The 22,202-nt window shown below is 35.0% G+C and overlaps 1 protein-coding gene across 1 annotated transcript in view; it reads right to left on the reverse strand.

The window, feature by feature from the left end:
• Positions 1 to 22,202, reverse strand: part of EPHA5 (EPH receptor A5) — a 203,512-nt gene that overhangs the window by 161,580 nt on the left and 19,730 nt on the right. Inside the window, exon 2 of the mRNA XM_072405426.1 lies at positions 16,360 to 16,424. Coding sequence (XP_072261527.1) covers positions 16,360 to 16,424 — 65 coding nt within the window. The remainder of the gene's footprint in view (positions 1 to 16,359; positions 16,425 to 22,202) is intronic.

Here is a 22,202-nt window from a genome sequence, read left to right on the forward strand (position 1 = left end):
GTTATGTTAATTTATGTTAATGTATGCTTATCAAAGTGTAAAATGTAATTTATTTTGGCATTTATTTATTTGGATATTTGTTTAATAATTATTTGGAAAGTTAAACTTTATTTATTAGTGTTTTAAATAAACGGCTGCTTGCCAGCCAATTTCAATCCAAGATTTTGTGTTGGGGTATTTAATTGGGGGGAGTGGCTGGTATGCAGCGGGAGTTTGGTAGTAGAAGGTAGTCATGACAATGGTGTTTATAAGGGATGGGCTAGAAGGTCCGAGCTACCCGCGTCAAGGAATTATTCCATACTATCTGCAGCTGGTGCAGAATAACGCAGCCAGGTTACTGTACTTACAATCCAGTCTCATTTCCACTAACAGATGTCATCTACCCACATCAACAGACGCCTGGAGAATGCCAGACATTGAAATCTTTACTATCAATACAATTGGTTATTGGCTGAGTAAACCTGCAGGCTGTAAACTGGTCTGCCTATTTCCAGCACATTTAATGGTATTTGTATGTGAAATATAAAATGGTATTCTTAAAATAAATATGTGATTTAATCCAAGCACACAAAAAACAAATACATGACCAAAGTGTCTTTATAATCCAGCTAAAAATAAAAGGCTAGAATTATTCCTGCTCACCTGTGCCTGCATGAATCTTTGCTTGTACTGTATGCCAGAAAAGCTAATGTTCCACATCAGATTTTGGCCTGCTATTACTCCAAAGGCTGAATGAAACACTGACACTGTGTTATGCATTCAAGTTCATGCTATAATGATCATTGTCTGATCCAAGCAAATGGTAGCCCTCCCATTACTTAACTATGGTGATCTGTAAAGTACATGGAAACTAGAGGATCATTAAGGAAATTAAGGGACATTTAAAGTTCATACGCAAAATAAAAAAGCACAAAAGATTTTATCCAACATTAACCAAATGTTTTGGCATTTTCTTATTGGGACTGGGGAGGGTTGAAATATTTTGCCCATAATGTCTACAGAATAGGAAGAATGGGCTCAAACACTGGTAAAGTACCCTTGTTTAGATTATATGGAAGCATGATATGGTCATTATATTTCTGTACACAGATTGCATTAGAAAGTAAAAGTACTCTTTTTTTGAAGATTTTAAAAATTTGCTGAGCTTTAAATTAGTAGAAGCAGCTAAATACAACGGTTGCACAATATATCAAATATTCTGGTAGTGCAGTTAAAATACTTTTAAACAAATTTTATGTTGCTCATCTGTAACCTTTTATTGGAAACATGAAAACATGTTCAGGGTTAAATGATAGCTATAAAGTTTATTTCTGCAAATGCATTAAAAAATAACTGTAGTTATAACCTCTAACTGAGAGTCCTTGAGTTTCCTAAAACATTGTGGTATAACTATTGTATTTCTATCATTGACTGCACATTTTAAAACTAATTTCAAATTTAGGCTTGAAATATACTATCAAAACTGCTTCACATAGCAGGTCTGATTTATTAAAGCTCTCCAAAGCTGGAGAGGATACCCTTTCCAGAGTGAAGCTGGGTGATCCAGCAAACCTGTAATGGATTTCCTAAAATCATTTGGTATCAGTTGGCATATGTTTTCAATCCTGGACAAGATCCATTGTAGGTTTTCTGGATCACCCAGCTTCACTGTGGAAATCCTCTCCAGCCTTGGGGGGCTTTAATAAATCAGACCCATTGAGTCAGATTAATGAAAGTTCTCCATGACTGGAGAGGATAAACTATTGTGGGAGAACCTGAGTGATCCAGTAAACCTGAATTGGATTTTTAATTATTAATATACACACAGTAAGTATATATAGAAAAAAGCATGTCTACAGCAGAAATAAAGCAAGAGTTCATTGGAGTTTTTATATAGCCCCCTACTACCACCAACGGTGCTTTTATCTTTACCCAGTCTTCTTTGGTTTCCGAGACTTTGGCCACTCAGATTGGCTGAGCATGTACATTGGACTTTTCTCTCTCTCTCCCTCTGCTTAGAGAATTTAGCAGTATTGAGGTACACTAAGCTATAGGTGTGTGGCTTAGTGTACATCCAAGCAATTAGATGTAAACAGGTTGGGGAGAAGCATTTATGATAGAAGAGATACACATTCTGTCTAAAGAACCCTACCTGTCAGAATTTTTGTTTAAAAAAATAATTTAGATCTGCTTTAAAGGTGAGAAATGAATTCGATTTTTTTAATAGTAACCCTAAATTTCAACTTTATCTTAGTAAACATTGACTTGCCAGTATTATTACCATATTTTCAGTAGGCTGAGTGTAAATTCACTCAGTTGTAAATGTCAAGGACATAAAAGACTTAATATAAAATATATTGCAAAGACATACAGCTGACAATAATATACAGCTACCAATCATAGCTGGTATCTATTCACTTACATTACTCATACTACCTACTATGCTGACAGATATCTTCATGGGCTGCTTTGAAAAAGTAAATGTAGTAATCTGTAGTATTAAACAAAATCTGCTTTCTAATAAATGTCACAATTATGAACACAAAATAAGTACTGAGGAAATGGAATTATGTTATATGCTATATTAGTATTATAATATTATTAAGATTTGTTACACTTTAGAATTTATTTTTTAGGATCTGTTATGCTATAATATGCTATAGTCTTATATAGGCTTGATCAAAAAGCCTATAATTATGTAAAGATACCCCAAAAAGTAAGCCAACACATATAACAGCTTGATAATGGTTTTCTCTCTCTCAGGAGCTGATCTTGTAACATATTTAAAGCATTTTAAAATATCTCTGTCCTGTAAATATGTGTTTTCTCTCAGTCCTTTCAGAGCAGGATTTAGAAGGCAGATATGTTTCCATAATTCATAAAATAATCAATACCTAGCTATAAAAGCATTTAGGTTACTTGAATAACTTTGATAAATGTGGATTTATTGGAAAAATAACAGTTTATTTGAAGATCAAATAAAATTTGTTCTGCTCCCAAGACTCTCAATTCTCCTTTAATCCACATTACCTTGATCCTTCACACCTCCAAGCCAAAAGCAAAAGATTCATCAAGAGGATGATCAGTGAAATAATGGAAATGTGTTGGGATTGTCCTAAATACCAGACAGCTTTTGCTTTTTAGTCAATATTATAGTTTAAAGAGAGATTGTGATTTGCCTATGCAGGTCAAAGGGCCAGGTGTACTTTCGGTACTGGAAAGGTGAGTACTGCATACTATTGGTAGGCAGGGGTGTAGTGCTTCTGGCACGGGTGGGAACCACTCCTATTTTTCAAAGGATTCTTTGATGGTCCTTGGTTCTGGCCGGTCCACCCCCCCTTACCCGGGGTCAAGAGAAGGGTTCCGCTGGGGGGGGGGCACCGGCCGGAGCCATGTCCCCAATATGGAATTGCAGGCTCAGGGCGGTGGGCGGGTTGTCTCTCTGAACACAACCAGCCCACTCTCCCATTGCAGGCTCAGACTTGCGATGAGAGTGTGGGCGAGTTCTGATAACATGACGTCACTCTGAGGGAAGTTTATTATTCCCCTTTAAGTGACACATAGGCAGGGGTGTAGTGGGGCGGGCACATACTGTGCCACCTATTCTGTTTTTACGACTACACCCCTGTCGGTAGGGGATCCCAGCAGCACCCACAAGCATTTCGGTGAGGATAGTATTGTGATTCCCTTCCTTTTCCCCATGTGACATGGTTATTGATGCTTTGTGATCAACTGTCATATGGAGGAAGCTGGTGAAGAAAGTCCTCAGCCCTATGCCAGTTCCACCTAGGCCTCTTTCCTCCCACATAGTAGCTGAATGGAGAAGGACTGAAAAAGAATTGTGGGTATTTTCTGATGGGGATGGGAGGCTTTAAAACAAATTTAGATTTAGAACAAGATCAAGTTTACCTTGCCAATCACTGGATTGGCAAAGTAAGCAACAGCTGTAAACCCTTTAATTGTACAAAGCAGGCACCCATTGCCCAATGTGTACAACAAAATCTGCCTCGCTGCTGCTTGTAAGCCCATTGTTAAGGTATACATCATTCTGCACACTCGCTGGCTGGTTGTGGTTGTACATGAGGATGTTAAGGGCACGCTCATATTGTCATAGCTGAACACTGGTTGTCACGGGAATAAAAAAAATAAGTATTTTCCTATATTCCAATACCCAGCCTATTTCTATGACATGCATATATACAGGCGCATCTACCTGCACTGTTGGGGTTTATGAAGATTTTTCTATGCAGGTGCTGCCTGATGGAAATAAAATGACTTCGCTGTGGCTGCCAGAAAATATTGGGATCCTAAAAAGAAGAATTCTTTGAACAGGAAGGGTGGGTTACTTTCGGTCGGAGAAGAGCGGAAAACAGGATAACTGTACTTTGTTTACAAGGACAGTTATCCTTTAAACTTCCTTACACTACACAATCATTTAGACCATGTTTTCTTATTGGGAGAGGGAATTCTTACTACTAAATATTTCATTGCTACTATTTAGAAAGCAGATTGTCTGCACAGAAAAATAAAACATGTTATACATAAGCAATGCTCATTAAAACTGCTTGAAAATCTTTTTTCTTTTTTGACAGGCATATCTTTTTAAATACATATTATATGCATTAATTTAGAGTTATATCTTGCACAGAGATACAGTTGCATCTGGAATGAATTATTAAAAACACTATACAATAATTATTCAGTGCAAAAAAAAAAATACATCAATATATTTTTTAAATGGTCTAGGCTAATTATTCTTAATTAATTTGCATCTTAAAAATGGGCAGCACTGGAAAAAAAAAGGTCACTCAAGGAATGAATAATTGCCGGCATGGTGTTGAATGTGTTAAGCTTCCTAATAATGTGTGCGCTCAGCCTTAAATTATTAAGCACAAAAAAAACTAAAAGTGCTAAGCTGCGGAAGAAATGTCATACTAAATATAACAATGAGCTGCCACAGAGAAAGCAACAAAATGGAAAATTCTGTTATCGCATCTGGCAAGCTATGCGTTGATGGCCATGATTATAGCCTTGAATCTTTTTTGGATTGGAAAGTAAAGAAGTGGTAGAGTGTTTGGAGCGTTCATGCTGGTAGATACAATATAGCCTCTCTGGACAATATGCAACATTGACTTTAACTACATGATATTCTGTTTAAATTGACCAAAGTACCATGCACACTCCCTGTTTTGTATGATGTATTCCTGCAGCTCAGCTCACATAAAGTGATTCAGTGCCCTATACTACACTTACATCAATACCCAAATCATAAGACATTTGCAAGATGGTATAATAAACAAGGGGGTTATGTTGTAGTTTTTTATCTTTCAGTTTTGCACATTTTTTCTCCATTTTATCTCCTGTTTATTCTATCAAAGGTGTCAATACATGGGATGGCTGTCAAATCAGATTAGGTGAGATCTGCTAAATACATGGAACATTTGACCTACAGGGTACATCTGCAGCTGAATGACTTTATTGAAGAATTATGAACAAAGAAAAAAAAGCAAGTCTACTGAGCTAATTTTTTCGGATGAAACCTAAATCCTGATTCTGAAACAGAATGCTTCTTCCAATTCCATTTGGCTGTTAATAATGGCTGCTACCATAAGTATGGTATCAGCTTCAGGTCAAGCCTATGGTGCATTTGAGTAAATTCTATGTGAAGAAGATGGTCCTGGTCCTTTGTAAGTATGACCTTTAGTCTATTTTTTTTTTCTTTAATACAAAGCAAAGGAAATCAATGTATCACATTTGATAACATCTCTTATGCAGGGAATATTTAGGAACATCCTAACAAATCCCCACCTTTTTGAGCTAACTGGTTTTATTTATATGGAAAGATATTTTGCAAAAAAATGTGTAGAAATTAATTAATTGTATGCACCTCCTAAAACTTCTATAATCTTCTGTTGGTTGAGTTTTATTTCCCTGATCACATTTATTCAATGTATTTTATACATTATTATTCATCTAGTTCTCCATTATGGTAATGGCATGTTAAAACCCCCTGTGTGGAAATTAAGCAGTGTAATTCCCCAGATTTAACTTTCATCTCTGAATTGTGTGTTTTGATTACATGCCATTCAGGTAAATTCATCTAACTGACAAAACTAATATACTATAATTTGGATATAAAATGTAAGTTGGCAGAGAGAATCCCCAATCTGACTACATGACTTTAATGGTGATTTGATTGGCTTCTGTTTGGGAAGCATCTTCCCAAATGTTATGTTTTGAGAGTATGAAATGTACTCTCAAATCAGCCAGGAGGCACTGAGCAGACAAAACACCGATGAAGTTAATCACACAAGGAGAGCCAGTTGTTCAGTTTGGCATCAACACAAAGCTGATAGCACACCAGAAGGAGCTTGCACTGTATAATGAATTGATTCCAACTTGGAGGATTATTTGTGTGGTTATGACTTTAATTGTGTCATCTAGGAGGATTTGTGACACAAAATTTTAATCTCCTATTATTGTAATGATTTGCCATCACAAAGATCACTCGCCAACTTACTTTGAAATGAGCTTGCTGAATGGAATGAAATAGAGAGATGAGCATATAGTATGCCACATCTTCTATATAGGCATATTTACTTATTTTTACATTCAGCTGGCTCAGTGTTCATGCCAATCACTTTTGTTTGGAGCTTAATCACAAGCAGTCAAGCCCAACACTCCAGATCCACTAATATGCCAGGTGTTAAGGATATCCCTGATTGAGCATATATGACAGTGAAGATGAATGTGCAGTTGATTGAACCACCTGTTCTTAAGTAGGGATGCACTTATAGGGAATTTGTCAGCTATAAGGAACTGTCATTATATTAAAAAAAAATCAGTGAGATTTTCTTAATTACATACAGCCTATGGATCAGAAACTTTAAAATGCTAAGCATTTATCATTTTGAATTTGTATTTTATTCTTATTTTATTTTTATTTTATTGTAGTACTGTTATTTATTTTTAATCTTTTTAAATCAGAACACCAAACATTTTATGCAAACTAGGTCTTTCATATTTTCACTTTTCCATTTTCTATGTAGTAAAGGTTTAATAGCAGGTGTTGTCCACCAGTACTACAAAAAATGTGTTGATGTTTGAATTTGAAGTTAAAATAAATCAGAATATTGGTAATTTGGCTGCAATCTACAGGAAACAAATAACATTCTGTCCATATTCTGCTGTTGAGATACAGATAGAATTCTTTAGAGCTGCATATTTCTACTTCTGTTGGGACTAGGATGTTTAGTGTTACTGTACTTAGAAAATGTTAAGGACAGGGTCTGTGTCAGGGTGGGACTTTAGTGTTAGTGTGTAAATAGTGTTCACTACTTAAACTGCATTACTTTCTGGAGTTTTTATTTTTTAATGTATCAGTTATGGTCATAAACACTTTGTGTTACCATTGTGAGAATAATAAAAAAAAAATAAATAAAAAAAGACAACTTAGAGTCTGTATATTTGTAATTGTGCAATTTGTATAGTTCCAAAGGGAACTATTGTTTCCTTACTGCGTCACATGTCTTGGTATCGCCGCTGTAACAAAGTATAGTACACAACTTGATGTGTTTATATTTGTAGTTATACCATTTGCAAACTATTACATTGGGACTGTTATTTCTTAAGTGTGTCACTGACACATTTGTAGTTACAAATGCTTTGTATCCTTGTTATGAAACAAATTAAAGGACCACATAAAACTGTAAATGGAAGGATTTGCATCTTTCCCATGTTGCCTTCCAAGCCTCAAAAAAGCCCCCCCCCCCAATGCCATACACATTTTAGCCCTTTCCTAATTACCACAACGCTCCTAAGACATTTGGTGATCTGCCCATGCCACTGTGTTTAATTTAGCCTAAGTTCTCTTCAAAGACGATAACAAATCACCAGAATTTTCCCCATCAACTGTAATGGTGGTGGTCCCTTGGTCATCTATCAATCCTTACCCTCCCCAGGAACTCTTCCTTATGTCCTTGGGGCAACCAAGTGCTAATCTCCTCTCCATCTCAGTTGTATGTTTTTTTTTACTTAATTTACATCACTAAGATATTTTTTGGCTAGTCATGAGATGCATTGGGTCTCCTTCCATTCTTCTTATGCAATGAGTGGTCCTGATGATGCACTGATGTATTGATGTGGCCACCATGCTTCAGCCCAAGCTGGTGTGGTGATACTCACAAGGGTGTCCTTGATGGTCTGGCTTACAGTAGGTGGGCTGAAAAAAACCAGGAGGGTATTTTTTCATTGTTTGAAATTACAGCAGAATAGACCCATTGATTTGATATTTTTTACATTGGGGAACCCTTGAAATAACTTTCAGGTCTTGGGGGAACCCCTACTATAATTACTATATCCACAGCACACAGTATATTTGCATAGCAGTCAACGGAAAGAATACCTCTTACATCTTGCCACTAGGAAGAATGGCACCCTTACAGATAACCAAAAATATAATTAGAGGCTCACCTAAACTGCCTTGAGAAGCTCGGATTGCTCATTGCTCAAGGACCCCCTGGGAACCTCTGGAGGAACCCTGGATGAGAAACACTTGTTTACCTTCAATACGTTTGAAACGACAACCTAAAAAAGTATGCAACAAATGAGAGTCATAGACTAGATAGAATTTTATCTCTGTTCTGAGTCATTGATTCAAAGTTCTTAAACCAAAGCATGGTAGTAGGTAAAAGCAAATTAGGCTTTTTCTAGGGTAGGGTAATTCTTTAAAATGTTAGATTGATATTACTCTTCTGTATTTACCTATTTAAACAGAATTGTATCTATGGTCTATATATGGTAGTCATATGTTTGACCTGTATTCCTGCTTTCCATTGGCAGGAATGACTGAGACATTACATTTTCTTGCTAAATATATAAATCAGATAACAGGGTAATGCTAAAATTGAAAATGTGGTGTTGCAGATCAGTTGAGGTCCAATAAATAAATATATATATATATAAAACTATCCTGATTTTGATCAATAGTATTTTTTAGTTGTATATTTATTATTATACAACTTTTTCATATCATCATCTGCTTCATTATTTAGTTTAGAAGTATATGACTGATCGACCTAATTAATTAATCTAGAATATAGTTACTACATGTGGAGAACAATCTCATACATATAGTTATATTAATGGAAACACTGTTACAATTCTGATACAAAAGCAGTAAAATAATGCACAATGCACATTATGCTAAGGTCAATATCCAAATCAATATTACAACAGACAGAAAAGGGCAAGCGTGTTGGCTCATAAACATGGGCTGTGAATTTTATTCAAGGTACTTCAGTGTACCTTTAAAGTTCACATTTATTTCTTAATCAGCAAAATACTTTGGAGAAATGTAAGTAATCATATATTTTCCTGCATGGAGAGGAAACAGTGGATAATGTAATTGCTTTCTGGTATACTGGTTATATACTTTGATCATAATTGGTGTGTTGAATAAAAAAATATCACAAAGTAAAATAGTACACCTGTAAGAATCTTAGGCTACAAGGTCATTCTCTTTTTAGAACTGCTTGAGCTGCACACTAATTCCAGGACTAGGGTGGGTTTCGAATCATTTCAGCTCCATTGACCAGAATAAGTAATATGCCTGGGAGACAGAACATGATCTAATGACAGTTACTAGTTAACAAAGGGCTAACTGTATTACATCCTAGGAACCAATCCGAAACATAAATATCTGGTTTGCGTCTAAATCTGACTGGTGGCAATAAAGTACCATATACTTTAGGGTAACTCTTCCACTAGAGTATAAATATTACTAATAGGTATGAAGGTTTGAAATTTGTCCTAGTGACTTTATGTGCAGATTCTTCAAGGAAATATTTTTAAATCTGTAAGGCATTAAATGGCATTTGAACATGGTCAGCAGACTTAGACGGGTAAGTATTATGCAGCACTGTAGGGCTATAAGCTATCCCCTTATATTAAAAGATGGGGCAGAAAGCAGCCATAGTGTCAGTGTGTTAGAAGCTACTATAGGTAAAGCATAGGGCAAGACACAAATGACATATTGGGACAGACAAGAATCTGGCGAAATACTGTACTTTAATTCTGATTGCTAGCTCTTTCAGCAATTAAACCTTAACTGCCCCTTTTGTTCCTAATAATTTTTTTTTCAGTTGTACTTTGTGGTCACTTTCAGTGTCAACAGTCAATTTCAGCTGCAATTACGTCAAATGCCTCCTGACAAGAAGTGATTCATTACTCAATCATCTTGCTTTCAAACCAGATTTCTAACAGCAATTTTATTTGTTCTGGATGCCTCTTTGGTGTGGAATTATATGGTGGAAAGGTTGAGAAAAAAACACGTAACATGGTCAATATTTGCTGGGCAACAACTGTAAATTATGGCATAGCTGTCTAGCAATGCTATAGAAGAGTTGTATATGATAACACAGCTTATTTTTATTGACTTTGGGAAAGGGCAGCAAGCACAGGTGGTGATGGGAAACATGCAAAGCAGCATAGGGAGCCTGATGACCTTCATCAGAAACTGAAATTGTGCCAGCTAATTTTGTATGCATTGCCAAAAGCTGACAATCTGCTTTGGGTGAATTGGCGTCATCTGGGTCAATCTGGATTTGTTTTACTCATCTCTAGTTCTAGCTAGACGTCTTCCAATGTTAAACATTGCCTTTATGGTAAATTGTAACTCAAATTATTCTGTCCGCAATACTATTTAATTATTTATTCCCTTCATAGCTTTCAAACACTGTCCACTGCCATGCTCAAAAACATAAAAAAAGAATAATTTGAGAAGAGTTTATTTGTCGCCAGTCATTTTTACACTGTGGATATCTTTCATCACTAGGCTCTTATACTACACTGCAATTTTTCTCATAAAATAGGAATAACCAAGCTAGATGTTCACTTCAAAATATATCATAGCAGAGTGCAGACTGTGGAGAATTGTGCAATTACTTTTAAATCACTGGACTGTGGCCACTACTAGCTGCTTTCATCCCTTTCTCATACAGTATAGTGTTTTCCATGCATTTCATAAAGCACTACAGATGTAGCTAGGATTATTGTACTGAAGCCGTGAAGCATTTCATGCATCAAATGATGGCTAGCTCATCTGATCTCTTACTTTCAGTAAGGTTAGAAGGGCATCATTTACTTGAATCAAACATCTCCTGACTGTAAGAAAAGAAACAGAAAAGTACATTAACCGTGTGTGCAGTATATTTAAAATGTAAGTAAAACCTACAGATAAAGTGTTTAGTTATATCTGAATAATAGGAAATATGTAGCTATATAAATATAAAATAGAAATATGTAGAGTTATAACCTAATGGGCTCTATGACTATGTTGTTATCAATTAATTGTTCTCAGCTATATCTAAAAGGAAGAAAACTACTCCTCTATGTTATGGAGAACTGGAAAAGGGCAGGTTTCTGTTATCTTAATAGCATGTATTCTCACATTGCTCCTTTTTGGAGACTTGGTTTGCTATCACACAGAAATCATACTGCAGTGTTCTCCCCAGCCCCTTTTAGCTGGGTGCACAACCTGGCACTTTTTAGTAACCACCTGGCTGTTTTTGGGTAGTTACAAAAAAGTCAGGTCACAATACAGGGGTCACCACCCGCCTACTGCTTCTACCCACCCAGTAAAAAATGCATTTCTGGGGAGAAACTATACTGGTAGGTTAATTGCCCACCACCCTTCTAAATAAAAAAAAACTTAGACTAAATTAGATTGTGAGCTCCACTGCATTACGGTTAGTGACATGTAAAAAGTAATTTAATTTTATATAAAAACAGTATGCAGTAAAATAGAGGTAATGCAGAAATATTAATAATAATCAAATCTAGGCCTACAGTGAAGTGATGGCCAAAAGTACACCCAGGCATGATAATTTGGAGGTTTCAGTTATCCTATAAATTTTGTAACATAGGTATCACAACATTATGTTTAATCTTACACATATTTTAGGTCACATCAGGTTCACAATAATTAACTTTATTATCATATTTCTGACTACTGCTGATATTCAAATAAATTGAGTTACGATGATCCTTGTTTTATGAATTTTTTTCACTCAGTAAAATCATATGGTTATATTGAAGTATTGATAGTTGAATTTACACCTTCAAAACCAATGAGTTTTCATACCAACTTTTGAGACATTTGGTATTTTGTAAATACAGTTTTTTTTTTATTTGTTATACTATTAGAAAAATTATGGTGATTTTATGTTAGTTGATCGAAAAATCCAAGACTTAAGCCAGGTCCTAACTTGTCTCACCAGGCTATAATTCAAATACATTGGGGAAGATTAAACCTTTAGGCAAGCAATACTGTGAAAAACAAATGAATGAAGGTGTTTTGAGTTAATTTAACCAACTTACTACTATACCATGACCTGTAATCCTATTACACTGCCTTGTTAAATAAAAAACATAAAGCTGCTTATAATAAAGCTAATGTCACAAAACATACAGAATAAACTCTTTAGAATATAGCATTAGTAAATAAAATTCTGGATCTTTCAATATAAAAAGTACAATAAATGTCATGCTTTTTTATATATACCATACTAAGCAATATATTGTAAACGGGGCCAGAATTTGTTCTGTAATTTGACTAATTCTACAAATTTGATGTCACAGTACTAGTGCCCTGGATATGCCATTTACCATGACAGCGATGTGACATGACTTTGGTGTGCCAAAAAAATTCTTTTTTGCTTTTATTCCTCCTGCTCTCCCTAGGGGCCCTTGTTCTATAAAGCTGCACTGTACTGGATAAGCAACTATGCCAACTCTTCTAAATAGCTAGCTACAGTTAGGGCAGCACAGAAACACATTACTGTGCTCATGAAGCATGCTGACTAATCTAGAATGCACTCATTTTTAACCTCTAGAGAATGATACAGAAGAAAATAATGTAAAAAAAAAAAACTGAGACAGACAGCACAAATTAGCCACAAAACCCCCCGTACAAATTACATCCTATTATAACATATTCTTTGCTCGTACAGCTTAATAATACTGGTGCTAGAAACAATTGTAGCTAACATATTATTAGCCCTTAAAAATCTCTATTGAGAAATTATAAAGGCAGCCTTGGATGAACCCTTGTTTTTAAGACCAGTCTCCTACTTTATCCAAAATAGTATGTGTCACTGGTCCCTAAAACCAAAATCAACCAATCTCTGGCTACCAATGTAGTATTTTATGTATTAAAATTTAAAATATAAACGTTTAGAAGATCTCAACTCCTTTTTTTCTTCTAATACATGCCATATTTGCACCACATTTTGAACAACAATTATCTGTGGCCCAGTTGTCCCTAATTTAATCCATTACTGATAATATTACTTTAAGGACTGCCGCAGCAAAATCTTACTGCCATGGTTTCTGGCTGCATCCACTTGGGAAGAATATAATAAAATCTAATGTTACAATCTAACAGAAAGATTGAGCAACCCCAAGTATAATGCTAGTATGTATACTATTTGGGGAATTTTAACCACAGACATTAAACTATGGTAACACAACTTTCACTATGATAATAAAAATATGGGTGCAGCAACCAAAGCTTTAAAACATACAGTTCTGGGTAGTATACACACCTCAACGCACTTAGGTGAATAGCCTTAGTCCATTGGCGTTGATATTAAATGGCACCAGAAAGTACTAACACACAAATAAATACAGGGCCCACAGTACATGGCTGTGGAAAAACCCCTATGGCACATTGTAACTAACTCTTGTGCACTGTAATGCAGTGTAGATGCAATTTAAAACTACCACGCACCTTACTTTGTGTTTCTCTGTACTCATGTGTGAATGGGCCTCTAAAGATATGTTTACAGATGGCTTTTCTGAAAAGGTACAAAAAATATGCACACATCCCCTCTAATACATAGTTCATCTTGGCACAATTTTATTCCCACATCAGGGGAAATCTGGGGAAATTTGCCAGCCATCCAGACGTACTTGGATATGTGGTGCCAATCTGGCAATGTCTATTATCAGCTGAACCTTTAACGATTTAATCTTGCAAAGCAAACCAGCAAGTAAAGAGGTCTTTGTTTTGTTACGAGCAAGTAAATTACCTCTAGGCGTGAAGCAGGTTAGCAAATGACAGATGCTAGATCTACATTTCAATCTGCAGTCATAAATCCACCACAACTAACTCGTGCGCGGCATGCAAATTTTGTCAGAAATCTAACATTTTTAAATCTCATTTTTCCATGGAGAGATTAGAACAGCTTCAAGCAGTATAATACAGTTTTAAGATGAATTGGGTCATCTCTTGGTCATTTATTCATCTTACAGTTCAAATGCCCCCTGCTATGGCTGACATTATGCCAATAGCACACAATTCTGCTAAGTGTTTGTCTGCTATCTCTTCATATCCTTTTTTAAATCATGTCACTTAATGTATCCAGTTAGAGAAGCTCTGGCAGAATCAGATATCCCTTTTGCACTGGTGTTAAAAGAAATGTTTATGAAATGCTGTTTGAATTCACAAAGAAACAGAACATTGAATGCGGCAAGCTCCACTGCCTACTCCATACTCTCTGTATACTACAATAAAGGTTTTCTCCCATACTGTGCAGAAAACCCCCAGAATCCTTCAAAAGAATCTGATTGCCTACAGTAAGCAGATGTGTATTTTCTTAAAGGAAGCAATTTTACTTTCCGAATCGTAAATAGTTAGAAATAAAATCAGCATGATAAACAAATTAAATGGGTCATAAGGGTGGGAACTGGCTGTAAAATGATTAAATCTGTCTTTTTGCATGGGTGTAACGTTAAGCACCCTCAGTGGTTTCAAAGAGATTTGGAAAGGCGGAAGCTGGTTGATAGCTTCTTTATTCCAGATGACTTAATTAAAAATTGGAGTTATACCACATAACAGAACCATTGGCAGCTGTAAAAACCAAAAAACCCATCAGAGGTTGCAAAAGGCAGCCAAATCTTTTGCAAAGCAAATAAATATGTATTTCATATATACTGTGAACTGTGCGTGAGATGATATTTGGTAATAACAGATTTGCTGCTACGATTTACTGAATACTTGTACAGAAGTTGTGAATGGGAAACACCCTTTACCCTTAGTTCCTAATACGTTATTTTTTTTAAACAACAGACTTTTAAAACAAATTTTGCTAACTTATGAACCAATGCTGCTGTACTGTTACTGTATTTTTACTATTAACCCAGTTCTGTGTGATCACACAGTTCCATGTGTAATAAAATTAATACTATCAATAAATATTATCACATCCGAAGTATTTGTGGCTTTTCCACAAATATAAGTCAAGTTTAAAACCTCTACATACATTCCAACAAAAGGTGTGCAAAGTCTTATTTTGTTTTCAAGTACACCTAAAGGCTCCTGTATGGAAATCTAAACAAGTGACAGCTCCATTTACTATGTGATGCTCTAGTCCCAATATTGAACAAAACCTTTTACCTGTCATTAATAATTCCAAATCTTCTCCCTCCCAGTCGCTGTAAATAAATTTACATTAAATGACGGGATCAACAAGCAAATAAATATGGGACTTTGCATGGAGACTAAATGAAAACTTTAAGTTCAGATACATTTATAATTAGGCACTATAATTTTAAATGGGTAAGAAAAAGAAGTCATGACCTGTGTAATGCTATTATGCCTCAGAGGATAATTCTTGTTGGCTGTGTAGAAGCAAAGGTGTCTCATGAAATGTCCAATACACCACCCTGCAGATGGTGAAGACCTCCAAGCATGATCTCTGCAGTTTGTGGTGTTTTAATTCTGACTGAGCAGAGGACATGTCAGACCTCTGCAGAGAAACCACCACTTCCACATAGAGAACAAGAGGATACAATTGACTAGTTCAATGGGTTGTGTATTTCACATTGTACACTTTGTGTTGTATAGAAACTTTCCCAGTAGAAAACATTTGGCAAAAAAACTGACAATGTATCTAAAATAAAAAAAAAAAAGCCTTAGAAATCATGTATGTATTTTTGCTTTAGTATCATTACCAGGTATGTTTAATTAAGAGTTATTTGTAGTATAATGTATACTAAATGTTGCAGTATAGTATATTGCAGTTATATTGCATAAGTACACCCCATTTCAATTTCAAGTTTACATTTTCATTGCAATATATACAATGAAAAACATAAAAATATAATGAAACTATAAATCGTAATCACAAATACATTACAATACAATTATAATTAACAACAGTTCTGAGAAATCTGAAGAATATGAATTTTACCTTGGGCAAAGATAAATATTCTGGTTTAAAGGACTATAGGTAATCCAGTAAATTTAATATAGACCAGGGTTATAGCAGGGACTCATTTTTAGTAGTGAACAATTTTTCTTACAATGTACATTCTTACCCCATTTTTTGGATATGCTATCCATCCAAGATCGCCCATCACAGACCGTGAATCTAGTAAGTTTACTGTAAAAAAGAAAAAAAAAACATTAAATGTCTATATGGTTTCTCCTTAGTTTTCAAATGCAACAACACAAACAATATCTTAATGTTTTGATTAAGGTATAACAGACATAACTGTTCAGATGACCGTGATTCAGCTCACCCCTGTCAACCAGTCCTTATTGGTGGTCCCAGGGTGGTCTGATGTTAAACCACATTATAGACTTTAATAAGACCGCTCTAAAAGGTCATTTGAAACCTATATTTGTACAGTGCTGCAAAGTATGTTGGTGCTATATAACTACATTTGATTAAAAAAATAAAATTAAATAATACAAAATATCAATTAAATATATTGTTCCCCATGAATTTCTAAACATGCATAGTAACCAGAAGACAAGTGCAGTTATTAGAAACTGCTTTCAGCAAATGCCTGTCAAGACTGCTAGTAAAAATCTCCAAACACCTAGCAGTTGAAAGGGAGAACCAAGGAACAGATAACAATGCAGTTGATAAATGCCTGTCTAAACTTAAATTGTAGCTGCACATATAAATTGCACTGCAATTACAGCCAACTTTTGTGCAGGAGAGGGTGATGCTGCAATTCTTTCTGAAAAATCCTAGAATTGCTAAATATCCCAAATTTAGACATTTAGGATCCAAACATTACACAAGTGGATCATGATACTAGCCTCATTTGAGCAAAATGAGAAGAAGATCGAGGCTAAAATAAGTATTAACTTTTAGTTTTCACAGTGAGAAGTCACGCAATTTAATGGAAAGTTGAAATACAAAATAAGATAACTTTTCAATGCTGATTAACTTGTCCACCTTTCTATTAGTATGTAGGTAGGTTAAAACTTTTTCTTGAGCCCCAGACTCAACAAACCTATAGTGTATATGCTAGAACCATGTAGACCACAAACATAGTATTCAATGAACCCCTAAATCCGAAGGTTATATTGTTCTGACCTCCAATATACTGCCATTTGTGCATATGTTGCCTTAAATGTGTAAATTTATCTTTATATTCCGAAATTCAGATTGTTATGATTGTATCTGTTTGGTTGTGTTTCGCATTTATACTACACAGCCCTTTGTTCTATCTCGGTGTACAAAGGTGGATAGTTTTGCTAACAGCATTTATTATTATAAAGAAAAAGAGAAATACAGAACTGTAAAGCCTAGATTTGCTATGCCAGAAAAAAAGATTGTCTGACTGATTATTTGCTCCTTTGCTGTATCTCACAAAAAGATGAGAAAGGACATGAGAGGATTAAAGCTTGCAAGTTCCTTGACCCTGTCTATTAAGTAGCCTCAATGGGAGTGAAGGGGTCAACGAATGCAGTGCTGATTACAGTACGTGCTTCTTTTATAGCCTTGCAAATTAAAACAAAAAGACATCTGTATTTAAATTTCAATGGATTAAACTACAGAGCAAGACAAGCTTATGAATAAAAAATAATACCGATTATGCAGAAAATAAAGTTTTAAATACCGGTAGTTAAAAATGTATTATATAGTGATAAAACAATTTTGAACAATAATAAACACAACACACATTTGCTCCTATAATCACCTATATTAATAAAAAAAAAACCCTATCATAACCCTATCTAATCATGAAAAACTATCTTAACCCAATCTATACTAAAGTTCTTCATGTTGAAATAGATTGTCAGCTATAGGTTACTACACATCATTGCTATGTAATATGGTAATAAACAAACCAATATAAGAATTACTAATTAAAAGTGATTTTCTGTGCTCTGTCAGATTTACAAAGTACAACTCAACTTCATTTTATTATTATTAATAGACAGTATTTATATAGCGCCAACATATCACACAGCTCTGTACATTAAATAAGGGTTGCAAATGACAGACACGGTGACAGTGACAAAGGAGGAGGAAAGGACCCTGCCCTGAAGAGCTTACAATCTAAGAATCTGTTACCTTTCAAATATATATATATATATATATATATATATATATATAAATGCACAACATAAGGAGCACCACCAGGTGAGTTTGATCCATCTCAGGTGTAACTACTACACTTTATTTAGACTTATTTCTGTGCTTTAAAAAAAAAATCATATCATTTTTAGAAATACAATTATTTTTTTTTTCTATAGCCAAATTTCAAAGTGTCTTGTAATCCAAAAAGCAAATATCTCTAGGTGCCTAAAGCGCTCTCCATCCCTTTTAGAGTCACAGTCCACCAAGACCACCAAGTTGCGAGCTTTACCGAATTCAAAACAAGCTTTCATGGTCCTTCCCGAACAATGTGCCCTAAAGATCTAATAACTAAGTGATTACTTTTAACATTACAGAGAACCCTTGGTTATGGTGTTTCATGTACTATGCACATACACTATGTTTTCAAAAGGCATGGTAGTGTTCAACCACGGACCATGATTCGCTAATATTAAGATGCATTGGACAGGGCAGCCATCGGCGGGGGGCAAGGGGTTCTTCTGTACTGGGATCTGATCAAAAAGTGTGACTTTTTCAATGCTGGAACTCTTAGGTATGGGGGAATAAATTATTTACCTAGTAAGGGGTGCATTAAGAATCAAGTGCAAACCTGCATACTGTGTATTTTCTGATGTTTTCCCATGTCCCTGGCAAACGGTTTATCCACACAGGTTAGTTTAAAGTAGTAGTAGCCAATGCCTGGAATTCCATCTGTGGTGAAACTACAATTTTCAGACTTTATTGATCTAGTCTAAAACCTAGGTAATGCCTTAATCTTTAATTGATGCAGTAAAATAGCCTAAATATATAAAATAAAAAAGTCCTTCTAGTACAGATAAATGAACTTTAGTAATGAGGTCATAAATGAGCTTACATATCACTTCCCTCTGAGCCTCTCATAAGCCAAGAAAAGGACAGTATTACATGTCAGTATATGAGGTCAATGTTAACCTAAACACATTTAATTACATTTTAAATTATATCAAATGGGTTGGCCTCATGCTTGGGATACAGTTTGTGATTTTCTTTCACTGTTACTTAAAATTATACGTGAGATCAATTTAAATTGGTCCATGCAATCACTTACAAGTATTCAATATACCATTCAGTAAGATAGGTTATCTGAATTATAACTTATTAAAATATCTAAGGGTGTTAAAATTTCAATATGGTGGTTAACCAATGGGCTAAAAAACCTTCCTTGTCCAAGCAATTTTCAAACAATCTTCTGCCCAAATATTAATCAATATATATATATATATATATATATATATATATATATATATATACTATTTTGGATGGAATTGTTTAAATCAATGTAATGTTTTCAAATGTTTTGCTTATATCAGTATCAATACTACATTTTATTTTACATGTTTACTGCTAGCTGTTCATTTGCAAAACCACCCGATGCCACCCGACCCTTTCCCCAATATGGTACTTCTCCATAGGTTTGAGTTCTTTAGCACCAGAGCCAAGTAAGTTCCTTGCCTGGGTAAAACATGTTTGGTATGGAAAACACTATTACCTAAAAATTCTGTATAGAAATCACAACATTGATTGTCTAGATGTCACGCTATTCAGTTAATACAAAACAGCCTAAATGTTTTTTTCTAAGCAGACTCTTTCAAAATGAATAGACTATTCATATAACAGCAAGAGTTTATGAATTTATCACATTTCATTGATTACAAGTTGGAATATAGAAGTTCTTGGCAGGGAGGTAACATTCTCACCCACAATTCTCAGAGCTGCAATTACTGTAATTAAGTGCTTCAGAGCAGTATATTTTTCTTGTATGTTATAATGGATGCACAATGTGTATTGATCTACTTTCTAGTCCATCATTTAAAATACATTCATATCTTTGAAACACCACAAGTGAATGTAATTAGAGAAAATACATTCTACCTTTATTGTAATTAGCAACACATTGATTGAACATGAAATAATATTCTCGGAAATATAATTTATGTAGATTCAGATTTAATGAAAATGCAGTCACTTCTACATATTTTTGGCTACTTTGTACATGACTTAATATTGATAATGAAATCCTTGGTTTCAATAAAGCACAATTTCAGGCAAGTGAAACGATTAGTGAACTACTAATGCTGTTCAGCAAACACTGCAACTCAGATTCATGTTGACTCAGCTTACCTTTATCTGAGTGCTGTGTAATTCTGTGTAGTTCTTGACTCTTTGGACCTGATTTAATAAAGCTCTCCAAGGCTGGAGAGGATACACTTTCATCAGTAAAGCTGGGTGATCCAGAAAACCTGGAATGGATTTCCTAAATGTCATTAGCTATTTGTTAGCAAATGTTTTCAGTTCTGGATCAGTTCCATTCCAGATTTCCTGGTTCAACCAGCTTCACTGATGAAAGTGTATCTTCTTCAGCCTTGATGAGCTTTAATAAATCAGCCCAATGTCACTCCTGCACACATACAGGAGGTATATCATCTGTGGCTGCCAGATGGCCCAAATGGATCTCAGTGGACCCGTCATAACTGGAGAAACTTAAAGAAAGGTAAGTGTGTGCCGTAGCACAAGTGTTCATAGCTCACCCACACCAATGAAACTTTTGTTCCACTTTGTACATAGAAGTTAGATATTCCCCATCTCCCAATAGGTCAAAATACTCTATTAAAAATCTTGGATAATAGCAGCAGTCCCTTTAGTACATTTGCAGCCCTATTACCTTGACATATTTCATTCTCCCAATATCTACAACCTTTCTTTGTGCTTCTCCCAGCTTTTTAAGGTGAATACTATAGAAATAGCACAGGGAAAAGACCACCTGGAGAAGGTGAACTGAAAAATGTAATAGCTGTTTTCGAACAGAATAAAGAAGATAAAGTGAGTCCGAGAAAAACTTTACATTTGTACTACTTTTCTAGGTAATGAGCAAAAGGTTAAACAAACTCTCAAAATATTTTTTATGTAATGTATTCCACCCAAGAAACCCAGGTATATTTACTCTCTAGTTTTTTTTGCCTCTCCAAAACATCATACTTGTATTTGTCACAAAGCACCAGTAACATGTTGTAGTTGAGCTGTTTTTTTTAGTAAAAAAATAAATGGAATATATACCGGTATATATATATATATATATATATATATATATATTCAGTTATTGTAAATAACCTTAATTGTGTATTTTTTTAATTGTGTTAATATATGTACATTGGGAGTAGGTACATTTGCTTATTACATGTGCAGGCTCTGCTTACAGCTTTGCTGCACAACCAACCAAGTCCCCAACTGCAGAATAGTGCAGAACTACATTCATATAGCTATTCACTTACAAATCAAATTTGCTAACAAGCAGTCTGTGTATTGCAACTAAATGCATTTCATATAGGACAAAAACAAGCTAATATGTTAGTTTTTATTCAAACATTGACCTTCAACACATGTCCGAGAACGGCATTGTAAAAAACAGTAAGAGATCATTTAGATCTTTGCGGTGCATTAATACACCTACATTAATTTGCGTTATGTAGAGTGTTAATGTGCTTTGCATTAAAGCAGCCAATTGGAAATGCACGGGCTGCCCACGCACCCTAACCTACCTAAAAATAAATCACTTTCATTACTTTTTGGCTAACACAACTGCAGGGCACTACAACAAAATATGTTAACACATTAGGGTGCCAATGAATCACACTGCGACAACACGTGCTCTAAATGGACACTGATGGTAAAAACTCACTTTTCCTTCTTTAATGGACAATATCACAGGGTGCATGCACAAAAAAAGAAGCCTGTGGCTGCAACACACACAACAAAATTTCAAGCTTCTACAAGTCTTGCTTGTAG

The sequence above is a fragment of the Pyxicephalus adspersus genome, chromosome 3, assembly GCF_032062135.1.
Source record: "Pyxicephalus adspersus chromosome 3, UCB_Pads_2.0, whole genome shotgun sequence".
Classification (NCBI taxonomy): Eukaryota; Metazoa; Chordata; class Amphibia; order Anura; family Pyxicephalidae; genus Pyxicephalus; species Pyxicephalus adspersus.